Source organism: Prosopis cineraria, unplaced genomic scaffold, assembly GCF_029017545.1.
Source record: "Prosopis cineraria cultivar Desert tree isolate PC_DT_omini unplaced genomic scaffold, ASM2901754v1 PC2218, whole genome shotgun sequence".
NCBI lineage: Eukaryota > Viridiplantae > Streptophyta > Magnoliopsida > Fabales > Fabaceae > Prosopis > Prosopis cineraria.
The window spans coordinates 6292-18432 of NW_026557543.1; the positions used below are offsets into that span (position 1 = coordinate 6292).

Consider the following 12141-nt stretch of genomic DNA (forward strand, 5'->3'; position numbering starts at 1 on the left):
GCGTGTATTATGGCATGGGATCATACGCCGCAATCCACGAATTTTTGTTACAGCTCTATTTCGACCCGACGCGAAGATGATCTATTACTACTACACGAAATATAGTATATTATGCATTAGTGATGAGCTTTTTATTATTAGTTACATGAGTTTAGCTCATCATCTCAAACTAATGTTTACAAACGATCAAAGCAGAGAGTTTGGTTAAATCTGGTTGAGGGAAACTTTCATGTGGCTGAAATTTGATCAAGACGATGCCGATTAATGTGGCATTCAAGTTTTAGAATTACTGGAAACGTTAGATATATCACAGAAGATCCTAATTTGAGAGTGCTAGGATCTTTAATAATCATAATAATAATTCATATGAGATTAAAATGACAAACAAGGAATAATCACAACATCACAGTGATGCACTGATAAAAGGTTTAGGCTTAGAAGGTGGAAGAACCATGCTGGGATTAAGCTGAGCATAATGAAGTATCTCTTGATGATGTTCAAAGATCTTCATCTCTTGCTCGTCCAGAGTCACCAGGGCTTCAACCCCACCATCTCTGGAATCCAGCAAAGCCACTGTATTGCTCACCATCTTGTTCACACTCGACATCCACACAGGGTTCCCCCACCCATAATCCACGTCGTACAATGCCGACCTACACCAACTCGAACACTTATAAACCACTGTCTCCTCCTTCTTCTTCTTCATCATCTCTCCTCTCTCCTTCAGAAACTCCATTACTGCTTCAACCCCATCTCCTTCTTTGAACTTTCTTGCCTTCTTCTCTATGAACTCCTTCATTCCTTTCCTCATCTTCTTCACCACCTCGTGCAATTCCATCTCCTTCTCTTCCTCCACCATCACCACGAAAGGCAACACGAGATTCCCGATCACCGTCGCCGGCACCGGAGGCTCCATTCGGGGACGGAGATTCACGCCTTGGAACATGGCCGACCGCTTGAACAACCCCGTTTTGGAACTGTGAGATAGCACTGCGCATCTCCAAATCAACGCAAGCACTACCTCGACGCGCGACGGGCGAAACTGATCGTTGTCTTTTCCGAGAGCGGTTTCTATTCCGCGCTTGAGTGCTTCCACCATGGAAGGACTGAAAACGAACCGTCTGGTCGTGAACTTGTCGACTGCCATGTTGACAGAAGCGGACATCACCGGAATTTCTCGTGGAGGTAAAAGGGAAGAGGCGAGGCCTAAGTCGGGAACATACGGATCTCCAGCTCCCCGACAGGCGGCGGTCCAGCTCTGAAGGATTGTGAGGAAGGTCGCTAGATCGGAAATCTTGTGGCTGATGCAAATTCCTATGGCTGTCCCACCACAACCGAACATTGTGAACTGGACAAAGAATAAAGAACCGTTTGACAATAACATGGTTTGCTTGTCGGACGAAGGAAGGAAGTGTTCGAGAGTGTCGAGATCTGGGTCGCTGAGGAAATGAGAGAGAAGGGTGGGGGTTCGCGCTTCAACGTAAAACATGCCATCGTCATTGCAGTTGATGGTGGTGCCGCCCCAGAGGCGGCCAGCGAGGGGATAGAAACAGGTGAGCAGTCGGGAAAGGGAGGTCTGGAGAAGTTGGGATTTGGTGGAGAAATCAGAGAGGAGGTCGCGGCAGCTGGTGCTGCCGCTGTCAGTGGCGGCGACAGGGAAGAAGAAAGCACTAGTACTGTGGATGTTAGGGGAAAGCTGATCTAGAAGGGAGAGTTTAAAAGATTTCAAGTGCGATGGTGTGGATGCGGCTGGTTTGATGCATTTTCTAGAAGTGATCTCAATTCTGATCTTAGCATCCCTTTTCTCAGCAGTTCTTCTAATGAGTTTATTTTTTTTCCTGTAAGTTTTGAGATTAATGTGTGTGTGTATATATAGCTTTTGTAATCGACTCATTTTTCAAAGTATTTGAATTTTGAACCCACGAGTATACAGTAATTAACCTTACCCAAACACTCATGCATATTTATAAAAAAGGGATTATATATATATATATTATATGTATATAATACATGCATGCCTAACATGAATTGATTGAAGTCTTTGTCATAAATTGAACTGTTGTGAATAGGATTTTGTATAGAAGATAAGACATTTATACTTTTTGTACTGAGAAATTCAAGGCAACCTGATTTATAATTAAATTTGGCAAGTTACAAAATCTTATAAAAATTTAGGATTGAAGATGGAACATAATTATTGAAAATAAATCTGCAAAATTGTTATATATTAGCACTGAAAATGAACTTTTTTAATCACAATTCTATTGTGATGATGTGGTACTTATCTTGACATTTAAAACGATGGGAATTTTCTTCAACTTAATTAAAGGTGAGGTTTCAAGTACTCAAAATTTAGAAATTAAGGAAATTTTTTTTTACATTTTAAAAATTTATAGTCTAAGATGCTATTGGCAGATTAATTTAAAGTTTAAGATACTAATTAACCCTAATAATTATATTCACGCATGCATATGAAGACTAATTATTGTCATTTATTTATGATGAGTGCATGTTTGTTCGCTCTCTTGAAAAGATCAAATTGTAAATTAATTTATATGCAAGTTAATAACGTATCACGAGTCGCAGTAGCACGTAGTATATCCAAACAACATTAATTAATCCCATGTTTTCTGGATTCAATTGGGCAGTAATGATTTTTGTAGTGCTTTGTTTGACCAATGATGAGCTGTTTTTATTCGATGACGATGAGCGAGGAATATGGTGGTTAAGTAAAATTATTTGTACGTCCTCAAATAAGACACAGTATTAATGTTATAAAAATTTTAGGAACACTTTTTAGTCTTCCTCAAGACTTGCATGCCAACCACTTCGCTGCAAAGACAGCAAACAAAATAAAACGCAGCAATCATTTTATAATGAACTTAGCTTCCAAATCTCGTGATATCTCTTGACAACTTGATCTTATTTCATGTGGCTAAAGATTAAGACTTCTTACCTGCTTTGTCTTCCAAAGCATTTTGAACAATGTCTTTCGTTTAAATTATAGAAGTCATAGAGGATTTTTGCCTATCAACAATATATGCAAAAATATCTGGTATTTTAAATTTTTTATAATGCAACATCCAGTGGCAAAACAAGATCCCAAGTCAGGGGGGTGATTTTCTTTTAAGGATACTTTTATAATTTAAAAAATCAATTATATCTTCAAGTGTATTCCGTGTCCTAGACTCACAACATCTAAAAACGGATCATTGTTATTCCTGTCACTAATTGCAGTAAAGTTTCACTGTTAAACTTTTTTTTTTTCACAAAAAAAATATATACAGTTGGCAGCCACATGCCTTTCATCTCACAAATGAGGCAAATTTTTTTGTTTTAAAAAAATAAACCTCTCCTCTTGTCGGCGTCTTGTCCATTTCTGCTTCAAGAAATTGAAATCTCCTGCAAGGGGAGAACCGAACCTAGCAATCTTAACATGTTGAACGATCTTTGAACCAAATCTGAACGAAGGAATATAAGCAATCGAACCCAACAAAGGAGGGAGGGAGCAGAGGGGGTTACATTGAATTGGGCAGCTCGTAAACTTTTCATTTATGTATATTATCAGCAAGTGATGAAAGGAAAATGTGCCTCCAGGCCACCCTGGATTTTCCTCATGGGGCTCAATGCTTAACACCGTTCCTTATCGTAACAGTCTTTTGCAGGAGAAGGCATCACAGGGCCAAAAGGGTAATACGGTGGCAGAGGAACCGTCATAGTCGTTGGCGGTGGGTACAGGTAATGCGGTGCAGAATTCTAGTTTGGGAATTATTAGGGCGGAGCAGGAGGAAAGATGAATGGGAGAACTGCACTGCAGGCCTTAAAAATAGAAAATTGCAATTTGGGCCCAAAATATTTTGATAATACATTGCAGACCTAAGGGCTTTTGTTGTTATTTTTTTAGGAGTGAAAATACTATTTTGTCCTCATATGATTTGAAAACTCAAAACCTGTGCAAAATTCTTATCCACAAAGCACAAGATGTTCATGAATTTTAAACACAATATCCACGCATGTCCACGCATGGACATTCAGTTCAAAATGCATGAATATCGTGTTGTACATGCTTCACATGACTTTTATATTTTAATTAACCTATAAATTAACTGGACATACATGGACATTGTGTTGAGAATTTATGAATATCGTATTGTACATTGTGTTGTAGATGATCTGCATGACTTGTATATTTTAATTAGCCTATAGATCAACTGGACACGTATGAATATTGTGTTGAGAATTTATGAATATCATGTTGTGCACTTGTAGACTTTGTGTTGTACATGCTTTGAATTTTTAAATCATACAAGGGCAAAACTTTACTTTCACTCCCAAGAAAAATTAGAATAAGGGCCCTTGAGCTTGCAATGCGATTCTCCCTATATGAATCTATGGTTTTCTTCACACCAAGAGAGAGAGAGTTTTTTTTTTAAGAGAGTTTTCTTGGTTAAATTTTTTACTAGTTTGCTAAACAAGTTGCCATGTAAATGTCTTGTAGACAGTAGATATGTATGCATCCAACATTACAAAAGACAATGGATGTTTCCTCCCACTCAGTGGTGCGGTAATAAGGGTAAAAATGATACTTCCTTTGTCCCAAATTATAAGATACTTTTAAATAAAATCTCACAAACCAATAAAGCTCATTAAATATATTTTACAACCTTACTTTTTCAAGATAAAAATATAAACTTTCAAAAATATCCTTCATTTAATACTTCATTGATAAAAGAATATTGAAGAGAGAGAATATATGGGGAGGGTAATTGTTAACCTCTAGAATTTCATGTTATTTTATCACATTTTCCTTAGATTCTAATCTATTTTGGCTCAATTGTATATGTTTTTATTGCCCAAATTAAAAAAATGTGTATTTTATTTTGGGTTTGTATTTTTGGCTTTGATTTGATGTTTTTGGCTTAATTTCATGTTATTTTGGTTGAAGTTTTGATTAGAAGCATTTCTAGATCTTTGTGGATGTTTTTGGAAGGCTTTTGGATGAAGAAATTAAGCACAAAATGAATAATTTTTGTTAGCTGCAAAAATAGTGCAAAACTGCCAAAGTCGTGACTTTCGTTCATGACTTTCGCCTCAATCAGAAAAATGCTACGTTTTATTTATCAAAAATTAGTTGGCTAGGACATATATATGTTGAGAGCTCGACCCAAAATACATTTTTCAAACTTTGAACAACCATTTGGAGTTTTGTGTGCTAGGTTTAGGTATTGAAAAAATTGGGTCCAAGAGAATGGAGTTTTAAATATATTTGGAGCTCATTTTCTTTAATTTTTTTGTTCCTCTTCCCCTTCCTCTCTTATATTCTAATATGGGTCCAAATATTTTGTATATTTGTATCTTTTGGATGATTATGAGTAGATAAATACTTTGTTCTAGGGTTATGTGGAACCCTTGTATGGATTAACACTATGTTCCTCCTCTCTTTTTGTGATTAATGATATATGTGTGTTTATTTTACTCTTTTCTTAATGTTTCTAAGTGATTGGTCACCATTTAGATGTTGGGTTCACTTGATTGATGCTTAAGAAGGCTAGATTGAGTGTAGAATTTGAGTAAAATAGTGCGAGAACTTGATATTTACATGTTGAATGAATGGTTTTGCCAGTAAAATAGAGATATACTTGCTAGTCTTGCATAGCCACGTTAGGGTTGGAGCTAAAAAGTGAGTTTTATTAATTGTAACAAGAGATTAGAAAATTAATTTAACTAAACACTTGTTCATGACTTGAGAGAGCTTGTCCAAGTATTTTTAAAACTCTAGGTTAGCACTTATTTTTATTGAAAGCATTTAGGAGAGGACACGATTTCAGTGTTTTGAGACATAAGGTGGATAAATAATCCTGAGTTTAAATTTGTGCTTGAAGTCTGTGAATCAATTTATTTTCTTTATTTTCTAGTGTTAATTTAGTTTTAAAATCATTTTCACTTAATTATGTTTGGCTCAACTTAGTTGAACTCACTTAGTTTTTTGTTTGATCATTGTTTTTCAACAAATCCTCAAGGGAACGATACTTTACTTTCACTATATTACTTGCTACGACCCGTGCACTTGTGGTGAGCAATAGTAATATTGAAAAAGTATCATTAATTAAACTTTATTTTTATCAAATATCTTATATTTTGAAACGCTAAATCTTTCCTAAAAGTGTCTTATAATTTGAGATAGAGGGAGTATATTTTTGTAACTTCAGGGAAAGAATATGTCAAAGTAGAGTTTAGAATACTAGATACATTTAAAGGTATAATTTGAAAGCAAAAATAGACTTTAATGTAAATATTAAAAAGATGGGATGCAAAATATGAAGGGAATGAAATGCAAAATCTAAAATTTCATACCCATTATATGTAATTTTCAAAGTGAAGGGGGCATGTGCTCAACCTTACTTGTATGTGGCTTATTCACTGACAATATCTTTTTTTAATATTTAAAAGTTGTGCAATTTTACTATTATCATTAAAAAGATTAAGTTTAATTGTTAGTCAATCTAAAAATTAGAAAAAAAATCTTAAAAAATAGAGGGTCAATGGATTATATACTTACTAAACTATAGCTCAAATAGCATCATAGACCCTAAACTTATATATTGTATAATTTGTTCCTTCAACTCTTTAATTCTAAGCAGTTAACTCCTTGACTTTAAGTATAGAAATATTGACTGTTAAATGTGATGGGAGAGAAGACAATTTGACTTAATTGTGCCAAGTTGGCATGCCATATGTACAAGGTAGTCTTAGGAAGATGGGTATATCAGTAATAGTCCTTGAAAGATGGCACTAAACCCTATGAAAAGGAACCCAGCCATGTGGTATTCAAAGTTAAGTCTCATTTTTTATTTTCAAAGGAATGTTAGCTCCATTAAACTCTGCTTGTTCTACTATCAACATGTTCATTCTGCTGACTTGCTCTCTCTCAAGCATTTGCGCTTTAAGATTTGTGATAATTTCACCTTCGAGCCCACCTTCATTTGATGCAACACTGAAAACCTTATCCTTTGCCAAGGTTGTGATTGGGACACTCATGCCTCTTGCTCTGTTATTGCCTCTCACCATTGTACCTTTGTGGAGTATATCTGAATTCGCTCTGTTGTGGGAGTTTCATTTTAAGACCAAGACGATAGATTAATCTCCTCCTTCTTTGGTTAGTGATTATCGGGATTTGTTTGTGCCCCTTGAATACTACGTACATAATTCCAATTTGAATTTAAAACTCACTAATGAATTTGCCACCAAGCTTAGATCAACCATCAAATGCTTCCAGAAGACTTTATGTTGGAAATACCTACATAAAATATAAGAAATAATATAATTTGAGTTGTGCCTAAAAACACTATCCTTAAGAGTTATTTTGCCACAAGAAGGCAACTCCTCATGATTAAGCAAATTCTTCTTGGAAAAGGCAAGGATACAAAACAATGAAAATTCACAGGGTGAACTCAGGCAACATCACAATTAAAGCAGTATGACAAAAGAGGAGAGAAATCCTAAAAGCTTAAAAGCTTTTTTTTTTTAACTAAAAGAACACGAGTAATAGCATTTAACAGACTTAATTTGGATTGTTGCATTATACTAAACCATTTCTAATACTCTTGTGGCCTTAACAATCTGTCTGAAAAAAAATGTCAAAGCTAAAAGAAGCCGAAGCTAGCACTTACATACAATATAGGACTGTTGATAACTCCTCATGAGCACCTCTCTTGGAAATAGTGCTAGCATTTGAGCAACCAATAAGGACATTAACCATGTGATTAATATATTTTTCCAACCTTCTTATTCAAACTATAATATCGTGCTACTTTTATGGGCCAAAAAAGGTATGATCACATAAATGTATAAACAAGCTTTAATTTCTTATGTCATGAAATATACAACAAGCATTACTAGATTGAGGGTATACTCTGTGTTAAGTTGTTAACTGCTTTATCCAATTTCTAATTTCAATTTTATTGCCTAAACATATGCCAGAATATAGTCTTCTCCTTCCACTTTCTTGATTTTGGGAGAAGTCATTTATAAACTCAAATCACGTCATCACGCACTCATAAAAATTAGTAGCTTTGGCATACTTTTTTTGAATCCCTCAGCCACAAATCATACTATGATATAATACACCAAAATCAAACAAAGTAAAAACTAGATATTTGAACTTATTTCATTTGTGATCAATTGGCAAGTAGCTCTAAAGATTGTTGGAAACACCTGCATAAAACATGAGCAATAATATAATCGAGTCATGCTTGAAGATATTATCCTTAAAAGTTAGTTTCCAACACTTTCCACCTTAACGTCACTGGTTGGTCCAACGATGACACTTCATCATTGATCAGTCTACCGTGATGTGATCTGGATGACATTATAAAAGGATCATCTACTATGCTAGCGAATCACACCATCAAGTAGGGGCCGGAGGGGAAGAAAGAGCTTACTTATTCTTTTTCACCTAAAAATAAAACAACATATCATTGAAGGCTGCGTTCGCCAAGGCCTTCAGTCGGTGGTCACAAGTGATGACATTAAACTTTATAGAGACAATGAAGTTTCAACAAAGTTGACATTTAAATCATGTTTTAGTCATTGGATGGGGAGCTAGGAGTGGTAGAATCGCTTGGTTGGATAATATGATAATGAGATAGGATGTGGTTTTAGACTCCGATGAGAAGTGGGTATTTCCAAGCGACGACTTATACCTCAAGTAAGTATGAGTGCAACGTAAACATGTAATTAGATCCTACCATCTAAAAAGTAAAGTTCATTTTCTTGTAGTAATATTGGGGGTTTAGCTATTAAGAATCTAAAAGTTGAAGTAAGAATTTGCATAATACACAAGTTTGGGATCTATAATGCTATTCGAACTATAGTTTTAGGAGTATATTGCTCATTTACCCAAAATTATACTAAAGGACTCTTTAAAAAAATTTAATATAGATTAAGTTCTTTTAAGTTACAAATAAACTTTGAGATATTAAAATTATTCCTTACTAATAAAAAGACAAAAATATTATTTTGACCATCTACTTTTACCAACTACCGGCTAATTGTTGCATTATCATTCTTGGCAATAACACTGATAAAAATTAATAAATATTAAAGCATTAATCAATATTGTATGGACCAAGCATAAAACCAATTACGGTACTGATTCATTGTACCCAGTGGCGGACTCATAACCTTTGGCCAAAGAGGGAAAGATATTTTTTAAATATTAAATAATGGGTTAATGAGTATTCTAGACTCTGAAGTAAGGGAAAAGTGCTTTGGACCTTGATCTCTTAAAATGTGCAAAATGGCCTTAAACTTTTAAATTCATAGCAAATTAAACCCTACCATTAACTCACCCTTAACGCCGTGACTGTTCATCAAGTAGGGCCTAGTCAAAATACTAATGTGGTAGTCCCTTGCTTATGTGTCATTTTTAATGAGCATCACTGACCCTAAACTATTACGCGAGTAGCATCTTAGACCCTAAATTTTAAAATTCAAAGCAAGTTATCCCCACTGTTTCTGGTAGAACCTTGATTATTATGTAGACTAAATCAACCTCAACATGATTTTCCGTGATGAATACATCGTTAGTCTTGATGAACAACCCATAATTTTGTGAAATAACATTTTTTGCCCCTTTTTTTGCAATGTTATCTAAACAATTGGTATTTCATGCTTCTCCATATTTTATAACTCTAATTTGATTTTATTTTGAATAATATTTATTTAGTTAATGGTAAAAACTTGAGATCCCATTTGAAAAGAAGTTTAATTAACAGGTTAAATTGGGTTTGAAACTGTTGATGAAATTATTAGCTTTTGCATCTATCATTTGTAAAATCTTCTGATATTTAAACTTATTTTCAAATGAGATCCCAAGTTTTCACTATTAAATAAGTAAATTATTTAAAATAAAACTAAATCAGAGTTATAGAGTATATGAAAGAATGATATACCGATCGTTTGGAAAATATTGCAAAAAAGGAACGAAAGATATCATTCACAAGATATAGGTCATTTACCTTGGCCAACAAAGCATTTATCACGCTAGACCATGCTGAGATTAATTTAATCTACATAATAGTTAGCGGCATTCTACACATAAATGATGATGGTAATTTGTTTTAAATTTTAAAGTTTAGGGTCTAGGATGCTACTCGTGCAATAATTTAGGGTTTGTGATACTCATAAAAAATGACATATAAGCAAAGGATTATCACATCAGTGTTTTGACTAGGCCGCACTTGAAGAACAATAACAATGTTAATGGTGAGTTAACGGTGAGGTTTAATCACATTTTAAAAGTTCATGATCTTGAGTGCTTTTCGCGCAATATTTTAGGATCCATAATGCTTATTAACCCTTAAATAATTCATTTATAAGTACATTATACTAATTTCACCTTGATGTAAATCATGTTTTAACATGAGTATCTTTAATTAATTAAAAAGTCAAAGAAATACGAATTTAAGATAGTATTTCAAAAAATAATATAAAAAACTGTTGTTTCTCAAAATTTACAAATATCACAAATAAAATATTAAAAAAATCTCTCCATCTCTTTTTTCCCAATCTCATATAGTGAATCACCAAATGAAGTAGAGAACAAACATTAGAGGATGAAAATTAGAAAATTAGGAAGGGCAAGATCTAAAACCAATATATAAACATTTCTACTTCCAAAATCTCAGGAAGTGCATCTGCCCACCTTGAGATGCATATAGCTCTACTAGTGACTGTACTATAATATGACCAATCTAAATTAAAATAATAAAAGTTAACGATTATGTATGAAAAAAAAATATTTTAGACTATTTAATCATATCCTTATCATATATACATGTCAAATTTGTAGTCAATTACTCCATTATTATAATAAAATTATTTATTATTTACAAGTAACCAAAATCATCAAGTCTCACATTTATTATCTAATAAACCAACACAAGCTTTCATTATTAACTAAGATCACTAATGAATTATCAAATATGTGTGTGTGTGTGTGTAACATTAAAGAAAAACAAACCGCAAGACAAATAAAACACAAAAATAAAATAATTTTGTATTATCAAGAGTTTTTTTTAAAGAAAATAAAAAATAATTCTTGACGAGTTCTCCACTAATTTTGACTTATTTTGGTCAGTTCACTTTTTCTTGATTACGTGCCCTTAATTGGCCCAAACCATTGGGAAATGGCTGATCTTGTCTGGTTTTGATAACAGTGGTATCCATGAACTCTCTTTTTTTCTTTCATGCACTTTATTCTACAAAGGATGATTGGATGGAGTTATATTACTTTGTCTTGCATGAATTGACTAGTAATTTTTACGGTTATACATCGATTATAGAACAATCAAAGTACAAGCATATATAAATTGGGATAGAAAACCATTTACTAAACTATTGCATTCCTTTGTTCACTCTTTGCTCATGCTTTTTTCTTGATGCGCCACAACGTAGCATGTGCCACTCTCTACAATCTACATATACTAACGAATGGTCTAAACATTCATAAACAACAAACAAATAGGAAACTAATATAGAGAGGGGGGGGGGGGAAGATTCTCCTCATGGTGCAGAAGGATCGGGCGGAGAGAGCAGGAGAAATTTTTTGGTGAACCCCCGCAGGTTAGGTGGAACCTACAAACCCGTCTCTCCTCTCTATCTGAACTCCAAGTCAACCTGGAGAGAATCCGAGCAAGAAAGGAGATGTAAGTAGCTAATAAACGGTGATAATATACTAGTAAAGTTGGTTTACATAGTGAGGCAATGCTAACTAGATCTGCTGGTGCCATGAAATGGCATGAAAGGAGCTGATATGCTTCATAGACATAAAGAAGCATACTCAAAACTCATTACCAAAAAATAAAAAAATAAGAAAAAAAGAGGAAGAAAAAGAAGCGTATTAAAACTATGGGCAAATTTTAGACACTAGAACATGCATGTGAAAATTAATATATTCTAAAGTGGATTGCAAATCAGAATAGGATTGAGTTTCTTACAGTAAATGAAGTTCATGGCCTACCAAAGAAAGTCGTTCCACATTCAATTCTTCTCAAATGATCATTCATACAGTATGCTAATAATTAATATTGAAAGCATGAAGGTAGAGGCAAGTTTACTGATATAATCAGAAGAAACAAA

The 12141-nt window shown here is 34.0% G+C and overlaps 1 protein-coding gene across 1 annotated transcript; it reads right to left on the reverse strand.

Annotated features, from left to right (window-relative positions):
- Positions 1 to 403: 403 nt before the first annotated feature.
- Positions 404 to 1384, reverse strand: LOC129301577 (tabersonine-19-hydroxy-O-acetyltransferase-like). Its single transcript, XM_054940137.1, has one exon. It carries the CDS (start codon positions 1382 to 1384, stop codon positions 404 to 406), a length of 981 nt encoding a protein of 326 aa, XP_054796112.1.
- Positions 1385 to 12141: the final 10757 nt, after the last annotated feature.

Bases quoted from the DNA above. Each gene is read 5' to 3' on its own strand.
- LOC129301577 (XM_054940137.1), bottom strand. From the start codon at position 1,384: ATGTTATTGTCAAACGGTTCTTTATTCTTTGTCCAGTTCACAATGTTC.